The 18,539-nt window shown below is 45.1% G+C and overlaps 1 protein-coding gene across 1 annotated transcript in view; it reads left to right on the plus strand.

Moving 5' to 3' along the window:
• The first annotated feature begins 285 nt into the window (after positions 1-285).
• bcl11ab (BAF chromatin remodeling complex subunit BCL11A b) overlaps positions 286-18,539 on the plus strand; it is a 39,848-nt gene continuing 21,594 nt past the window's right edge. The window contains 2 exon segments of the mRNA XM_034239063.1: positions 286-694; positions 3,172-3,555. Of these exon segments, the coding sequence (XP_034094954.1) occupies positions 640-694; positions 3,172-3,555 (439 nt within the window). The 5' untranslated portion in view covers positions 286-639.

Genomic DNA, 18,539 nt, shown 5'->3' on the forward strand with positions numbered 1-18,539 from the left:
GAAATGTATCCCAGCCTGAAAATAAGAATATACTATATTAAATATGTGTCAGTAAAGCTGGGTTGATCCTCCTTTGCTCCACGAGCTTTCTGCTGCTCCTGTACTTCCTCCAATCTTTCTCTCTCCCCCCTCTCTCGATCTCCCTCCCTCCCTTAGCCCAGCCCCCTTGATCCCCTCTGTCCATTGGTGTCTCCGGGGTCTCTCCTCTCTCTCTCTCTTCCCCCTCCTTCCATAGGTAGTCCATAATGAGTGTCCATTGGTTTTTTATTACGTCTTGTCCCCCTCCCACTGGCCGGCTTTGCCCTGCCCATGTTTTCTCTGTCTCAGTCCGTCCATCTCCTGACGTTCAAGTTCGCAGGAACGTCACGTCCGCACTTGAACTTGCAGCTCAGGGGGGTATCGCCGTACCCCCATCACTCTCTCTTTGCAAAAAAGTCATGAAGAGGTCCGCACAGCAGCCCGTAGCGCGCGACGCCTCACCCTCTGTGTGATCTGCAGTTCATCTTTTCTTTTCCTTTTCTTTTTTTCCCTCCTATTTGGATGTCAGACGCATCAATGAAGATATTTCATTTGGAGTCTACCTTTGTAGGGACGGATTTCCCAATGTGAACTCAGCTGAAAAGCCGCCACTAAAGCAACATGTCTCGCCGAAAGCAAGGCAAACCCCAGCACTTGAGCAAACGGGAGTTTTCGCGTAAGTGGACATTCATTTGACTTCATTTAGCTGTTAGCGAGCCACCTCTTGTTTTCCTTGCACAGGGCAACTTCCTTGGGGGAATTTGAATAGGTGGTCCGGACACACAGACACACACACCACTGTCCGGAGTGAAATGTCCAAAACATATTTGAAATAGATTTCGGGATCATCTGGTGGAAGTTTTCAAACAACGTGACAGAGAGCTTTAACTTGTGTTGGTTTACCGTGTTGTATAACGCTGCCTTCAAGGTTTCTTTCGCCATTAAAGGGCATGCATGGGCTTTATGGCCAGAGACCTTTGCCTATATGGACGCAGCGCGAGCCTGCTGCTGCCGTTCCTCCTGCAAGTTTCCAGCTGAAGCACGAGAAGCGATTCCACCACATCAACGCCCGTTTGTCTGTTTCTAGTTAGGATGTATTTGCAGAGGTTAGAGCTGCTTTGGACACGGGGAAGTGGTGTTTACATGCCCACTTGTCCACATCGCAGCGGAGACCTCGTGTGCGTAATACACGGAATATAGTTTATGTGTCACAATTCCGCACATCTGCTGCTTCTTCATGTTTTTAACGCCGCAGTTTATTGTCATTTACACATGTTGTGTTAAATCCACCTGAATGTCCGTTCGCGATATTGTTTTGCAACTATGTGTAGAGTAAATCAGGGAAGTGGATTTTACGCGCGTGTGTGATAACATTGCAGGGCATCAATTGCTTGATAGGATCTTATATTTGCCGGATAATTATTTCCCACAATACCTCTGTTATTCAGCAGGAACTGCTCCATTCACATAATACTCTGACACTAACGAGACGTCTCTAAATATATTTAAAGTTAAGTGGAGATCAGGAGCTCCTGTGTTCATTTTCTCCCTAATTATTTTTGTCGTAAATGTGTATCTGCATGCTGTTTTCCCATTTAGCTGAAAACCAATTATGCTCTCGCAACATGCATGCCTTCATTTGAGGGGGGTAATTGTCAAAAGGTTTGCCAGTGGGGGGCGCAATGTGATTGTAGTCCTCCTGTGTACAGTCCACTATGAACTTGAACTTGATCCACTTTATCCCAGTGATGCTGCTTGACCAAACACATGCAGAGGATCGTTTTAGCAGAAATAATTGCTTTTTATATTTGATATAGCTTGTAATTCTCGTGTGTGTTCTAGGTGGAACGTACATTATATTAGAAGGGGATGCACGCAAACAGTGTTTAAAGTCCAGCAGTTGTGTTTCTATTAAAAAAAAATCTACAAATGAACACAGATATATAAAAAACCTTTCTTTGCACTTTAGAATTGTATCAAGCCTGTATAATTTATATTTGAAGCTCTAACCCATATCGTTTGAGTTCTTCATTTTTGCATACAAATATATTTTTGTATTTTTTTAACAACAAAACACTTGAGACAACATTTACATAATCTTGTTTTTGGGCAATGTTTGGGCTGTGACAAAGCAAAGGAATACTTTATTATATTTTTATACATTAAGTGAAAATGACAATGAAAGAAAAAATCCCTAAAATGAAACTATTACTCAGCTGTTATAACAGGGAGCCATTCAAATCTGAAATGGCAAGTCGGCCTAATCATTTTCCTGATAGTGAAACAGACCCACTCCAGTGGGAGACCTAAACTGCTTTAAATTCAACCGCAGTCAGATGTCTGCAAAACACGATTATATTTAAAGTTTTCAAAGTTATTCACATCACTCTGGCGTTGCATCAAAATGAGATGATTTGGTTTGAAGAAAATATTTCCACTTCACCCAGCCTCACACACCCGGGCCTATATGTCCGTGGCATAAGCTGGTTAAGATAAGCCTGAGTAAAAAGGGGCAAACATTCGCTCATCTTTAATGCAGCCAAACATACAGGTAACAGGGCCTATCCTGCGTCGTCCCTCGCCACCTTCTCGTCTGACCCGACACGGAATTAAAGGTTGAATTAGGCGGCGAGAATTCATCACATCTTATCTCAACATCCCAGTCGGGGCGCCCAATGTCCTTTACCGTGTGGCTAGATTACTTCTTTTAAAATGCTCTCTTCTCTCTCTTCTCTCTCTCTGCCGGTACTTCAGGGACCTACTCCACATCCAACCCCTCAATGTCTAACCTTGGTTCACGAGATCCCAGCACTTTTAACGAAATGGGGTCCAATCATCTTGAACTCAAATTAGAATCTATTTTTTGATTCTCAGAGGTGTTAGGTTCATTAAAAACGCGAGATTGGCAGCACAATAAAGAGGGTCAAGCAAACTTAATCGTTTGGCTGCTGCCTGCGAGCTGAACATGTCAGTCCTTATCGAAGTACAGCTGTCTTTCTTCTTTTCTAATACTTTTACACAACCTGACCTGATTCCTGTAGATGTCTTAATACATTGTAGCAATGTACTATTCGTTTGCCTCTCCTGACACATGTGTTTACCAGCTCTCTCTGAACCATATCTCACAATGTTCTCTTTTATTTCTCCGTGCAGCTGAGCCACTGTCAGGTGTTTTACTGGAGGAAGACTCTCAGAACTCCCCCAGGCTGGGTTTGGGTCAGGGTGAGCCCCATAAAGGGGACCAGGACCTGCTGACCTGCGGCCAGTGCCACTCCCGCTTCCCCCTGGCTGACATCCTGCTGTTCATCGAACACAAACGGAGGCAGTGCCACGGGAGCCTCTGTATGGACAAACCTCTGGACAGGCCTCCCTCCTCCCCCCTCGCCTCACCCCTCTCCACGTCCTCCTTGCACTCGCGCACCCACCATCAGCACCCACGGAGGGCGCGTCCCCACGTGGGTGTGGCATCGCCCCGGGACGAGGATTGTTTATCTGCACCCTTGCAAGGAATAATCCCAAAGCAGGAGAATATCACAGGTAAACACAGTGTGCGCTCAACATGGCTGGCATCAAACAAGAAATGTCTAATGGTGTGGGATTGGTCACACTCCGTAAAGTTCATAGAGAGTTTATTTCAAAAGGGGACAACTGCTTTCTCTGATTTCCTTTGGTGTTTTCTTTGCGTCTGGTAGCTGCATCCCATCTGCATAACCAGAGTGTGAAATATCTGCCGCTGCACTAAAGAGCTGTGAATCTCCCTCAGCTGCGCGTGGACCCACATGAACAGCAGCCCGAGCTGAAAATGATTGTGAGAAACCTTTAGCACACAGTGAAAAAGACACACAGACAAAGAAACAGATTAGGGAAGAGAGGGAGAGAGAAAAAAAAGATTTCTCTTGGTGTGTTTCTGCCTCACAGATGTGCTCAGATCCCTGGGCCTCCACGCTCTCTCGTGTGGTGGTGAGAGATGTATCTCTACCCCTCCCTGGCTTATTACACCGCCATATCTCCCGGTCCCTCAAATATGCGTGGCTCAGTCCGATGCTAAAATTAAAAAGAGATAGAAAGGAATGTAATTACGCCGAAGTGTCAAGGAAGAAGCGTTTATTTGAGGAACCCCGCAGCCACTAATTGTCAGTATATTTCTTGATTTGAGTAATTAAGGACTTCTTAAGGCGGCTGGTCGGTTTGTTGTTTGTCCACCGGGGCTAAATGACGCTGTAGAGAAAACATGAGGCCCTGTGCAAACAAGCGTGGATCCCTTATGACCGGCCTTACAGAGAGGAGTTTGATTTCACACCGCCCTTTTCGAGTGTTTATTCATTTCTTTTTAACAGAGGCGATATCATGTGTCAGATTTGGGATTTATTGTCTGTGCAGATTTAATTTAAAACCAATTCAGGCTAAATGCACGGAGGGCAGCACTCAATAATGTGCACTACTGTACTGTATCAGTCTGTGCTGCAGCTTTGTAAAGGGACCACTGTTATCTGTTGTTGGCCCTCTCACACAGAGAATGACCACTGTTCATTAGTGTGCAGTTTGTTAAACATCTGCCTGCCCTGCTTATGAGCACACACACACACACACACACACACACACACACACACACACACACACACACACACACACACACACACACACACACACACACACACCACACACACACACACACACACACACACACACACACACACACACACACACACACACACAGATATGCCCGCGCACACACACACACACACGAACACATCCAAAATGCCTCTTGGCCATGTCAGCTGTTTGAACATGCTTTTCTTTGCTGATTTAGATCACCATGCAGCAGAGTTCACATAATATCATAAGGTCACTAGCATTGTGAGCACAGCTTTATTTATAGGCTTTATGTCTCTTTAGAATTGGCTGCGTGCCGTAATGAATGGATTCATTTGGGTGGACGTGGAGTGAGGCCGTGTCCTGTTGGGACATCTCACCTGACTGGGTTATTGTAACACACATTTCCTCGTTTAAAACATTAGACGAAGAAAACATGAGAGACAAGCAAGATTAAGAAGATTCTTATTTTCTAAGATTCTGAATCGATTCACAATTTCCAAAAATCTACTTTTTACCTATTTAGATATTGCTACTGTAATCCTTCACAACAACCATTAGTGTGCGATCTTTCAAAGAATCAACACAAAATACCAGTTTTATAGTTTACCGTTTAAAATAAAAATGTTTCTTTACATGAATTGAGAAAATCCCAAAACCTTTTAGTAAAAGTTTTTATTTTTGTTACCTTAGATGAACACACCTTTTTAAATACAAATAAAAACCTCATAATACTATAAACAGCTTACTTTCCATAGGTTGTCTTTTTTCAGTTAATCTACTAAATCAAGAATTTCGAATGAGAATCAAAATTGAACATAGAGTGTAAAGGAAAAAGGTTAAACCTGCAACATATTTGGCTAAAAAAGACCATAGAGCTACACTTCAGGATGTACCTCACATCAGGCACATATCCATAAACTCCAGCCCCCCCCCACCTCTGCGTTCTGTGTCACAGATTGATGGATACAGACTGGCAGTGCCAGCGCACCACCCCATGCTCCATATGCTAGCTGCCATGTTCTCTCACCCTGCTCAGTCAGACGCTGACACTGAGATGAGGCATCTGAACACATACTGTCCCTGCACACACTGGCTTCATGTCCAGTTTATTCCAGGCCAGTGTATTATATGTTCCACCCTTAAAGATGTACTGTATCCCGCTGCACTGCATATACACTCAAATGAATGTGACCCTTCCACTCCCCCACCCTCCTCCTGAAATGTCATTTGGCTCAGATTGATTTCTGTGTGGACAGCAGCGTACACAGACAAGGGCCTTGGCCAGGTTTAGGATTGCTAGCTATGATTATTTGATTGATCTTTTGGTCTTTAAAATGTCATGAAATAGGGTAAAATGTAAATCCAAGTTTCTCAAAAATCAAGTGTAATGTTTTTAATTGTCTTGTTTGGTCAGTCCAAAATGTATAGATATTCAGTTAAAATGACAGAATTGAGCTATTTTAGCTATTTTTGCATAAAATATAACTTTCATTGATTACTTTCAATCGATGAATGGGTTATCTAAATGGATGCAATTCATTTTCTGTTCTGGCGTTATTGATTGGTCTACTAATGGTCTCAGTTAGTGAAGAAGCTGCTGGACTAAAGGGGTTGACATCCAGTATGGTTGTACTCAAGAGGTGTTGGGGGTCTGGGGGTTGGGGGGTGGGGGTTGTCTGTAATACTCCCAGAGCTGGAGATGAGGACGTGCCTCTCGGTCTCCGTCTTTGGGACAGCTGAGGTCGTCTGGGAGTCTCATGGCTGCAGCTGGGGCTGGGGTCTGCTGTCTGGAGCGGTGGGCCGTTAGGAGAGGGCAGAGCCGCCTGCGTGCCATCATTTGCATGATAAACAATTTAAGATATGCATAGGGACACCATCGCTTGTCTCCAGATTATGGATGGCCCAGAAAAAGAGCAGATGACGGTTTCTCACACAAACTACGTGACAGCGGTGTGGTGTAAAAGTGGATTTATGTCACGGGATATAATCACTATTAAGAAGGCGTTTTGGTGGAGTGGATTCATAGTTTTTATTTACAGTCATTATCCCACTCACTGAACTGCTATCAGTGCAATGAATGATTGTTTGCTCTTCTTGAGTAATTAGAGCAAGATGCCTCTCATTGTTATGATTTAAGATGCATTGTGTAGACTTTATCATGTCCCTAATTATAACTTTTTCACATTTTCTTGTCTTTACTTTCCACATTCTCGTTTTGCTACATTACTCTGTGCTGTATATAAACATGCCAGCATTAGCACCTCTTGCATTGTCGCCAGTGTAGCCATGTGTGTTAATGAGGCCATTGTATCCACTCAAATCGACCACTATCTCACACTTCTGCCTCCTTTCCAGCACGCTGCCTCTATTGTAACCTGGACTCTGAATCAATACTGAGTTAATTATGGCAGCCACCTATTCTGCCTTTTTTCTCTACGAGGAGGAAAACATTGGAACAGCCCAAGCGGCATTTCTCGTAACACCTCAGTGTGGCTGTTCTGCGTCTTCATGCAGCAGCTTGCCTGTCCTGTTTGTCCCTGTGTATTGTGGAGACAAAGGTATTTAGCAGGCTCTGCGTTGGCACCGTGCCACCTTTCTCCAACCCCCCCTCCATTCCCTCATAAGCACACACATGTACTCACTGGGTATCTGTCAGGCAGAACTGGGGGGCTGGGCAGACCATGGGGAGTGTGTGTGTGTGTGTGTGTGTGTGTGTGTGTGTGTGTGTGTGTGTGTGTGTGTGTGGCGGGGGGGGCTACTTGGTAGTGATATCTTTTTCCAATGTGTGCTTTGTGAGTCCACATGTGGTGTGCGCGCCTTTGTTTCGGTGATCACTTTAATTGATACTGAAAAGGCCCAGATGCATGCTATTGTAATTATTGGACACTGGCTAATATTATCAGCATCCATTGTCTGTGAAAAGCTGACTCTAATTTGATCCTAAAGTAGCTCAGGGCTCAGATAAAAATCAGTGACTATTTTCAGATTCCACTAAGTTGTAATGAAGGTGAACAGGAATGCTTTTTCAGGATGAATTTTTCACTTTTTGTATTCCGAACGCCGGGCTTTTATCACCCACAAATATTTGTCGGCGAAGTCTTTGTTGTTGGATTCAGTGTTAGTGGCTGCATTGGAGTGAAGTCTAGTGGATGTTTACATGTCGAGTGTTAAAGTAATGTATGTGCATATGTGTGCACGTGTTCCAGTGTGGTTTTGACCACTTAAACTGTTTATAGCTTTCCGTGTGTGTGTGTGCGAAGGAGTGTGTGTCGCGCTGTTTGTTAAAGCTTTACTACTCTGGGCGTGCAGGCTGAACATGAAAGGGTCTTTGACTTGGCAAGCCTCGTCTGAGGACACCCCTCTGTGGACCATGCCAGGCCAGACTTGGCACAGAGCGCAGGGCCTGAGGGACGGGCTGGGCCTAAATATGTGTGTGTGTGTGTGAGGGAGGTAGAAGGAGGTGTGTTAAAGCAATGTTTTGTGGGTTTAGGAAGCAGGACTTATGGTGAGGTGGCTGCTATGTGTGTGACTGACAGTGGGAGTGTATGTGTGTGTGTACTTAAGGGTAGGTATGTGTGTGTGCTGTCCTCAGGGCTCCTGACTCGGGCTTCCTGTGTCTCTGTTTGTCTTCTAAGAACCCCGGTACCACAGCCTCAGGCCATTCAGGTGGAGGCTAGTGCAAGTATGCAATACACACACAAACATGCACACAAAAAGAGGCAAATGCATGCACCTGAACACACACACACACACACACACACACACACACACACACACACACACACACACACACACACACACACACACACACACACACACACACACACACACCACACACACACACACACACACACACACACACACAACACACACACACACACACACACACACACACACACACACACACACACATGTCCGTTTTTTGGATACCACAATGCCCCCCAATACAGTGTAAACCCCCTCCTGTGAACCTGTGTTTTGTCTGTAATAAATGTGTTGTGGCAGAGGCCCCATGATGTGTTGTGAGTTGATGAGATCTGTCAGAAACATATGATACTTATTTCAGCCCCCTCCCCTCCGTTTCCCCCCTGTCTCTGTCTCTTCTTTCCTTTTCTGTATCTCTCCCTCTCCGTCTCACTCAAACTCTCTCCCCCCTCGCATCGTTCCAGTAGTTTGTCTCGAGGGATTGTAAACTTTTGGCAACATTAGCGTGTCTGCACCTCTTAAAGGCCTTCCAACTTCCACTCATTCTCACTCTCACAGATTTGGCAGCAGAGCAAGACACACAAACACATACATTTTCTGCTTCCCTCAATCCCCTTTACCTACTGTCAAACAAAGCCATACGACAGAAACAACCTTGTTTGTCCAAGACAGCATCACGCAGGATGAAAAAAATCATCCTCAGAAATAAGCGTGTCTTGCCGCTGTCTTGTCAATAGCGTGGCAGGCAGTCACATCGCAGGGTCGGGGGTCACCTGACAGCGTCAGGGCCTGTCACGCCAGCCGCCGGCTTCACCACCTGCAGGTTAATGACTTTATTTTTAGACAGAACAGAAACAGAGAAGAAAAAGTGTATGTGATAACAGCTGTAGCTCAGGAAGTGGCGGATGAGAGCAAAAAGGACAGAAGTGGTATTTTCGAAGTAGGCAGGTTAGAACGGGGTTAGAACTGGAACAGATTTTAACAAGGTCAGTTTTCTTCTTTTCTAAAAAATCTCCCCTTTTTTTACTCAAGGCCTCACTGACTGAAACTTGTTCAGATTTGATTATTTTCTGCAACGGAGGGTCTGTATCTCAGAGTCACACATTTGATGATTTTCCACCTGACAAAATCAAAAAAGACTTACAACTTTTCTTGGACTTTACCACTAATGACTTGTGACTTAACTTGGACTTTTAACTTGAACATGCTTTCCCCAAAGCCCAAAGATTCAAAAAAGTTTTCATTCAAATGTGTCATCACCCCAGATCCACTTTGTTTGAACAAGTCTCACAGCATGCAGGTCCAGGAGAGAACAATGAAGAACTGGGTCGTGCACCAATGACACCAAAGATAAGTTTGATCAAGTACAAAAACCATGCAGTTCGCAAAAAGTGCTGGGGAATGAGGGAATAGCTCATTATGACTTGTTTATGGAAATCAAAGTTAAGGACTTTGGACTTGGTCCCACATCTGCTCTATCGTATTATCACCTTCTGTACTGAACAGGTCAGTTCAACCTGTTCCTATTGTGGCTGTAGCATTTAAAGCTGTGGTGCTGAAGGACCTTTGCTTTGTCTTTCTCACACCCATGGTGATAATGCTGAGGCCATGGGACTGTGACGAGGGCCTCGCGTTGGTCTGAACCCACTGATCCTGGTCACTATCTGTCTCTATAATGTTTCTTCCACTCCTATCTGTCCCGCTGTAGGTCCCAGCGCTGGGCTCGGCCTGTCACAATGTGCGTGTCTTTGTGGGTGTGAGTGTGTTTGTACATTTTGTGTGTGGATGGGTGGTCGTCTACAGCTGTGTCTTCGCCGGCCTTATCTCCACCGGAGAGATACAGGACAGAGAGGGCCCCTGTGTGTGACGTTACACTTGTGAAAACCCACAGCCCTCTCTTTGTGTGTGTGCGCGAAAGACCTCGAGTGCTTTAGCGTGTCCATGCGCATGCAAACCATGTCTACCGCTGCACTTTTTCATGAATGTATACTAATCGCTCGCTGTATTCCTCGAGGGGTTTGTGTTCAAAAAGCTCATCGCCTCCTAATAGCTCAAGTTACATTTGATCTTAGATTCAAATCCCACGTCTTTTAAACGATGATCAGAAGATGGGGGCCTCATTCATTTTTTAAGAGAGTGTTCATTTGGTTATTAGAATCACTTTAGGCTATATGGTGGGTGTTTGTGTGCCGCAGTTTGCTTTGCACAAAGGCATGCAGGCACGAGTTGGCACACCAATGAGATCGACACATCATCACTTATGCACAGATGCACCCACACACACACAAATGCACATTCTCACACCTCCACTCCATCCATCCCCCCACACCAAACTGACCCCCAACCCTCATCGCACACAGCCACACACATGCACGCATATTCATAAATGCACACTCCTGTCCCAGGCACCCTTTACCTTCACAGGCTGAATCTCACTGATAACATGCTGGCGCCCTCATTTAAATTTGAAGCGCTTCTTTAATCTTCAAAGGCCTGATTGCTTTATGAATATGCATGGACTGAGCTGACTCTCAGTTCATTACCTTGTTGTAAATTCTAATGACCATTAGGGCCCTGCACGGTAATTGCCAATTGTTTTGCATTTTTGATTAGCCCATTACCGGAGCGCATTCTGAACATGTCTGCCCTGCCTGCCTGCCAGGCCACGGTAAGAAGCGGAGGGAGGGAGGGAGAGGCGAGGAGAAGAGAAAAATGAAACAGGCAGCGTCATTTTGGATGCCCGGCACAACATGTTAGTTTTGTTTCGGGAGGAAAGCAGGGTGAGCTCGAGGGGGATGAAAGACACAATGTGATAAATCAATGAAGAACTGGATGTTTCCCAAACAAGCTCCGTGCGGCTTGTTTCCGCTGAGCTTGAGTGCAAGAGCGTGTACCTGGATGCATTTATGTCAGCATGGGTATTTGTTGACGGTCCGCCTGACTGTGTGTACTTGTCCAAGTTTGCGTGCAGTTCCGTGAGTTGGATGGGGGGGGGGGGGGGGTATGCTGGGAGCGGGGGGGGAGGTTCTGCTAGTGCATCCCAATGCACGCCGTGCCTGGGACTTATGAAAGATTGATGGCTCCTAGCAGAATGGCATCGCTACAACTTGATAACATCTAATGGATAATTTAGCGCTCTAAAACCAGCAGGCCGGTTCTCCCCCTCTCTAGCAGGCTGGAGAGGACAGCAGCTGTTGGGCTTTTGGGGCTGCTGTGTGTCGGAGAGAGACATGAGGACAAGCTGGAAAGAAAATGGAGTGGAAGAGGGATAGAAAATGCGTGCGAGTGTTAGTGTGATCATGACGTGAGTCTCCCTCCCAGGCTTTGAGGGAGCTTTTGGTGTCACGATTGTTAGCCAGGAAACTCGCTGGCCCCTTAACTACATGTACCTTCACTTGTAAATATTCCTGAAATAGGCCAAGTCAGCGCTGGGTGGGAAGAGGAGCCAGCAGTTTGCCTGCGCTGGACGTAGCATGACTTCTGGAACTCTTCCAGCATGGGTGGAAACAAAGCAACAACAACACATTTTTTAAATTAGACTTTATTTAACTATTTAAGAGCAAAATGAATAATGAATGCCAAATGTTACATCGTTAGCCCCAACAGGAACCATGGCATTGCACTTAAGAACATGTTAACTCCGCCAGGGCTGCTATGTTCGGTCGAGTAATCAATCGACAAAAGAATCTCTCAACTATTTTGACAATTGATTAATTGCAGCAAATGTTGTGATCAGTCTCTCAAATAGGAGTTTTGGTAACATATTAAACTGAATATCTTTCAATATAATTTAAAACCAAAAAACACTTCATGAAGGTATATGTTTTTATGAGAATGCATTACTTTTAGCTGTCTATGCATAACCAAACTAGACACTGATTATAACTTAAAATCTCTATCATTCAGTCAGTCTGTGACAATTCACAATGATTTCCCCTAGTGATGTCTATATTTCTCTACTTGCTGCCCCCCGTAATGAGCAGAACATAATGCATGGGATACCATCACTTGGGAAAAGCCCTGCCACAGAATATTTCCATTCAGCCGACCTGTGCTTAAGTGCCCAAAAAAGGCTACCTAGATACAATTGAATCCATAAATGTTGCAGGATAGGAAAGCTTTTCCCTCTTCCCATTCTCAGTTTCTGCCTCTCTTCCCCCCTCTTGTGTACCATTCATAATCTCTGTAGTGTTTACACACAGCTCCTAGCCCTATACTGTCCGTCAGTCTCTTATTCCCAGACTATTAAGCTGTTGACAGTTTGCTTAATCGTCCCGCAGTTTGACTTCAGGGGGATCGGAGAGGGGTCAGCGGAGTCCGTCTCCGAGGTGTGGAGAGAAAGTGGCCCACGCGTGCGCGCTGCTCCGCGCTCCGTGGCGTGCCTTCATGTCATGAGTTTGTCTCGTTTTAACAGGAGAGGGGAGGGATGCACTGGCAGGGGAGGGGTTGTCTTTCCCCAAGTCTTGGTGGGGGCTATTTACACAATGGGGAAATTGTCCAGCTTTGGGATCAACTAGAGCAAATAGCTAGTCAGAGTAAGCGGCCTGCTGGCTGTATGTCCAGCCTGTGTATGTTCACACACACACAAAGATTGAGGGAGAAACGTAGCAGCAGAGCCCACTATGGCCAAAGGAGTCTCAGGCAGACAGCATGATAGATGGCTTTGTTAAAGGGTCCCAGGGTGTCCCCTGAACTTGAAGCACTCTGTTTATCTTGAATAGGAGAAGCCCAGAGTGTTGGGGGCAGTGAGGAGGAGGAGGAGGAGGAGGAGGAGGAGGAGGAGGAGGAGGAGGAGGAGGAGGAGGAGGAGGAGGAGGAGGAGGAGGAGAGGGAGAAAGGGAATGATATAGCTTTCAGGGAGAAAGGGAGTGGAGGAGGAGGAGGGAGAGTGAGGGCCTGTATCTGGGCAGGCCTGGCTGGGGGTTGGGGAGGTTAAGGGGGGGTCGTGAGCAGGCTGGAGGGACAGAGAGGAGGGGAAGGGGGGGAGGGGCAGCTCTCCTAGTAGCTGTCCATTAACAGATGAACTTGGCAATGGTCCAGTCCTCAAAGGTCTTGGGAGACACACACATGCACACAGACACACACATGGATGCACACTTCCCTGGTACCTGCTGACTGGGGATGGAATGCCACCACGGTTTCGTTTTTGTCCGGAGACGAAAGAGGACACGTCTCCGGTTCACCTATGTCAGAACCGGTTAAGACTGGTAAGCCAGCCAGGCCGAAGAGGCAGACGGACAGGCCTTGTCGCCCGGCCCTCGTCTCGCTCTTTCTCTCACTCTATTTAGTTCGCCTCCTCTCGTCCTCCTCCGTTTTCCAGGCTTTAGAGGAGGAAACAGAGAGAACCTCTAACCTGAGGGCACAGGACAATGCAGAGGAGAGAAAAAAGAAGGGAGGGAGCGTGGGAACAAAGTGAGAGACGAACGGATCTGCTCGTAAACAGGGTGGGAAGAGGAGGGGAGAGTGTTTGGTTGTTGTTGGTGCGCTCCTCTTGATGGGGCAACATGAGCTAAAGGCCGTCGCTGCTATTGTGTACAGAAAACATTACAGCAAACATGAGAGTGCTGAAAACTAGGGTGGAGAATTCGATATAGAAGATGTTCATAATGGGCCGTTATGTCGTGTGGGTGACAAATCTTCTATTTGTCTCAGCGTTACATGAGTAGAATATGCCCGTGGATCATATATGTACACATGTGGCAGTAATGGAGATCGTGTCTGTGAATGTGTTTGTTTCTGTGTATGCCATAAAATATGGACGCGGATCCTCTCCTAATTACGACTGGGATGTGTCCCTTGTGTTTTGAGAGCAGGCTGTTCGCCATTCCACTTCAAATGCTTTCAGCTCACGCACAAACCCCGCCTCGAGATGGCAGATCAGAAAGCTCTGTCACATCTGAGGAACACGAGGAAACCGAGAGTTCATCTTCGCAGGACTGTAGAAATTCCTAATTTGAGTCCCAGTTCAGGCTATATCATTATCATCTTGAATGAATTGTGTCCTGTCGCGATGGAGTTGATGTTTAGAGTTTTTGACACATGGTTATAACATGAATTAAAACGTCGAGAATGCGATCACCGCTAAAGCAGAAGTCAACATAAACTGCTGAGGTGAAAAAAGTGATTTGTTAGAAAGTTTGAATCTTTTGTTGAAGGCAATGATGAGGTTTATGTAAGAAAAGGAGTGGATTAGGTGTCGGTTTTCCAGCCAGCCTCGCAGGTGTCTCCATTTTCTGCTTTCTGTCCTCGCTCAGGGCCTTGTGGTCTTTGAGTATGATAAATGTACACTACACAAAAAAGAAAAATTGATTCATCTAGCATCAAGTCACAAAATCATATCATTAATTTCCCCTTGATTCTTTGACGTATGGTTTACATTAAAGAATGCACACGTGTGATGAATGTATAAACGAAGGGTTGGCTTTAAAAAAAGGTGTTGAATATCAAAAAGTTGCCTTGAATGCTTTCTCAGATTTCAATGCTTATTCACATGCTCTTGGATCAGATATCTCCTAAACTAGACAAGGAAATACATATTTTCTCCCCAAGTGGTATTATTGTTAGCGCCGCTGTGACACAAACACTGTATCGCTCAGTACGTACAACTCAGTCACTCTGGTTGTTAAGTCCGCCTTTTATTTTAGAAAGTAACTTACATTGAAAACAAAAGCACTATCCTTATTCTATTTTGGTTGCGCAATGCTTAACACTTTCTTTATGCTTTAAATCATGCCTTTATTTTCTCAGGAGATTGGTTCGGGAGATCATGGAGAACCATTCCAAACACATATGGTGCCATTTAACTATAGCCATCACACTGTCAAAGCAATAAACACAGTGTATTGATATTCCTCAAACTAAGGCATTACCCCAAAAAACATACTTTTGGTGTCCTAAAAAAACCAAAAAAAACCACAACCTTTTGAATAAATGGATGTACAAACCTGTCAAAATCACATAATCAGCTGATGTCTGGTGCATCATGGTTAATGTCTCGGAGGGCCCCCTTACACATGTGATGTTGATTTAAAGGACAGTTGTGATGCATCTTGTGTCATCTTGATTGAGCGAGTTTTCATGTATAAATTCATCACATGCATGCTGCGGGGCAAAACATGGATAATGCATGTTTGTGTGTCTGTGTGTGCATGTGTTTCTGTGCGTCTCCGTGTAAATGCATGCAATCCCATTTGCATGCATTTCACACATGCTCACATTAATTTGTTATTTATAAAGGAGGTTCTTCTTTTCATCTTCCCCTTTTTCTCTGTGCTCTTTTCTTCCAGCCCTGCAGCTCTTGCTCTATTTCTCAGAAACACGTTTTCCTTTTCCAAAACTCTTGCGTGGCTACTTTGGTGCCGAAGCCAACTAAATATCTCGCGTCTGTGCGTGTGTGTGTGTGCGTGTGATGATGGCTGTTTTTATAATGCCCCCCTGCAAATTTGCATATGTATATGTGCAGATTGTATGAGAAGAGCTCTCACACTTGGAGCAGTTGGATGGGAAGGGTGATGGGGGCCGTTGCAAGGGTAGTGTGTATGTGTGTGTGTGTGTGTGTGTGTGTGTGTGTGTGTGTGTGTGTGTGTGTTGTGTGTGTGTGTGTGTGTGTGTGTGTGTGTGTGAGAGTTAAAGGGGGGTCGTGTTAGCGCTTTCACCCCCCCAGACAAAGCCGGCCACTACTCCCAGATGGTAGTCTGCTCTCTTCGGCCATGTGTCTGGTGTGTGTGTATGTGTGTGTGTGCATGTGTGCTTGCGTGCGTGTATGTGTGTGTATGGACAGCGACAGATACAAAGAGAGAGTGAGAAATTTGCAAGCGAGACTTTGTGTGCATGAAGTGCAGACAGAGGATGCTGATTGTGTGTGTGTATGTGTGCGTGTGTGTGTGAGAGAGATAAAAGTGTGAGACTTAATGGACTTACACAGTTCCATGTAGCACTCTTTGCATGTTGTGACTAAAAGCAACCCTGTGTTGTCTGCTATGTTGTCTGTGCCTTGTTCAAAATGCATTAGAATACATAATGCAAGACAAATATACAAAAGAGAGGGATAGACATAAAAAGAGAAGGTGTGCATTGAGACTGGCAGATGGACGACAAGAAAAAAGGATGGTAGGTAGGAGAAGAACAGAGGTAAAGATGGTTGATTCTTTGTCTTAGCGGTGGTGACCCAGAGTGGTCCATGGACGTCAGGCTAATGGGGTCAGCGTTAAAGAGCACACGTCCGGATTACATCAACTGTCTGCTGGACAGTGAGACAATGAACGACTTGTTTAACCTGGAGAACATGACATGAAGTGGGCTTGATTGATTTACCAGTAAAATCACCAGTAAGGAGATTTTACAGTTTTCTCAGTTTTTAACACAATAAACTGAGTATCTTTGGGGTTTTGGGCTGACAAAGAAACACATTGAATCTTCATTCCCCAAGCCAATACAGCAGCCAGTGGTGTAGATATGCACCAAACGTATTGACTTTTCCCAATGTTTTCGGACATTTTATAGGCTCAATGATTACATCGAGAAAGAAGATTAATCAATAATGAAAACGATCCTCAGGTGCGGCCCTAAGGTGTAGCAAACAATACATTTTTGTTCTGCTCAAACAATCATTTGAGTCTTTGAGGTGTCAGGTGAATAGTCGTCAGTTTGAAAATGGCTCCAAGAGCATACAGGTCCTGATATTCAATATGAAATCTAGCCTGTGGGCTCTGTTAAGAAGGGGCATATCTATTGCTTGGACAGACTCCAGCCTCTCTGACCTTGATGGTTGTTTTCCTTGTATCCCCAGACATATACATGGCTTTCGCATCTTGACACACACACACACACACACACACACACACACACACACACACACACACACACACACACACACACACACACACACACACACACACACACACACACACACACACACACACACACACACACACACACACCACACACACACACACACACACACACACACACACACACACACACACACACACACACACACACACACACACACACACACACAGGCTAGAACATTTCCTCTCTGATGTCTTGCATCTGGCTCATCGGAAAATGTCGGGCAGATGTATAGAGCTAAACAAAAATGTGTTCATTGGAACTGTGAACCTAGATGGTGTGTGAATTGTTCAGTGTGCATGTCTCCACTACCACACCTCCTCTCCCATACCTGTCAGACTGGTTCCTTGTCTTTCATTAAAGCAGCGCCCTTCTCCTTTTTCTTGACCAGGTAGGATTTTGTTATCAGACAAGAAACCAGACTCCCGTATGACAACCCTTTGCCCCGTAGTTCAAAGTGCCAGGATAATTGTTCTCTATTTATACCTTTATTGAGGCAAGCCCTCCTCTGCCAGAGAGCGATCTGGCAGGGAGTGTTTCCATGCTGGACATGCCCTGTTCTCCCCAGGCTCTGGTACTGCTGTGGTCTGCCAAGTCGCAGGGCCAGATTGCCTGTAATAGGCCTGCCATCATCATCTGTCAGCACTCTGGATCCAACTGCAAGGTCCAAAGAGGGCTACCACTATCCAATTAAAGAGGTTAATTTACCCTCGCCTATTGCCCCCCCCCCCCCCCCCCCAACACTCCACTGCTTGCTATGTCTTCATTAGAACTCATTTGTGCTTTCTGTGTTGCTCTTCCTTTGAATTTACGTTATTTTCTCTGTTAGTTGCCTTTTGCAAACACTATTTTACAGGGAATAGACGAGGGTGAAAGGCTATTTGCATATTATTTTCTGAGTCAGCATGGTCAATTTACAACTGCTTCATTTATAACCTTTGCTGAGCAATACAAGCTAAAATCGACTCAATAGCATTGCTGTGGCATATTCAAATGTACTTTTCTACTGACCTGTCTCAAGAAAGGAAATGAGATTCAAAATATAGTTTGTCATTATTTTGTAAAACAAACTTATTTGGTTTTTATAGTAGTAGAGTATATGATCCAGTATTTACCACTCACATGTGTGTAGGCTACTTGAAATCTGAAGCTGCAGCCAACTAGCTTAGCATAGCTTAGCATTACAACTCAAATTGGTGGAAACAGCTAGCCTGGTGTCCTGTAGGAAAGTGTTTTCCCCAATACCACCCAAGCTAGCCTAATTGTCCGCTGGCTCTATATTGTTACCGGACATATATGAATGAGAATGGTATCAAACTTTATATCTAACTCTTGCCATGAAAGGGATTCAATCCCTTTTAGCCTCAGAG

Source organism: Gymnodraco acuticeps, unplaced genomic scaffold (assembly GCF_902827175.1).
Source record: "Gymnodraco acuticeps unplaced genomic scaffold, fGymAcu1.1, whole genome shotgun sequence".
Lineage (NCBI taxonomy): Eukaryota > Metazoa > Chordata > Actinopteri > Perciformes > Bathydraconidae > Gymnodraco > Gymnodraco acuticeps.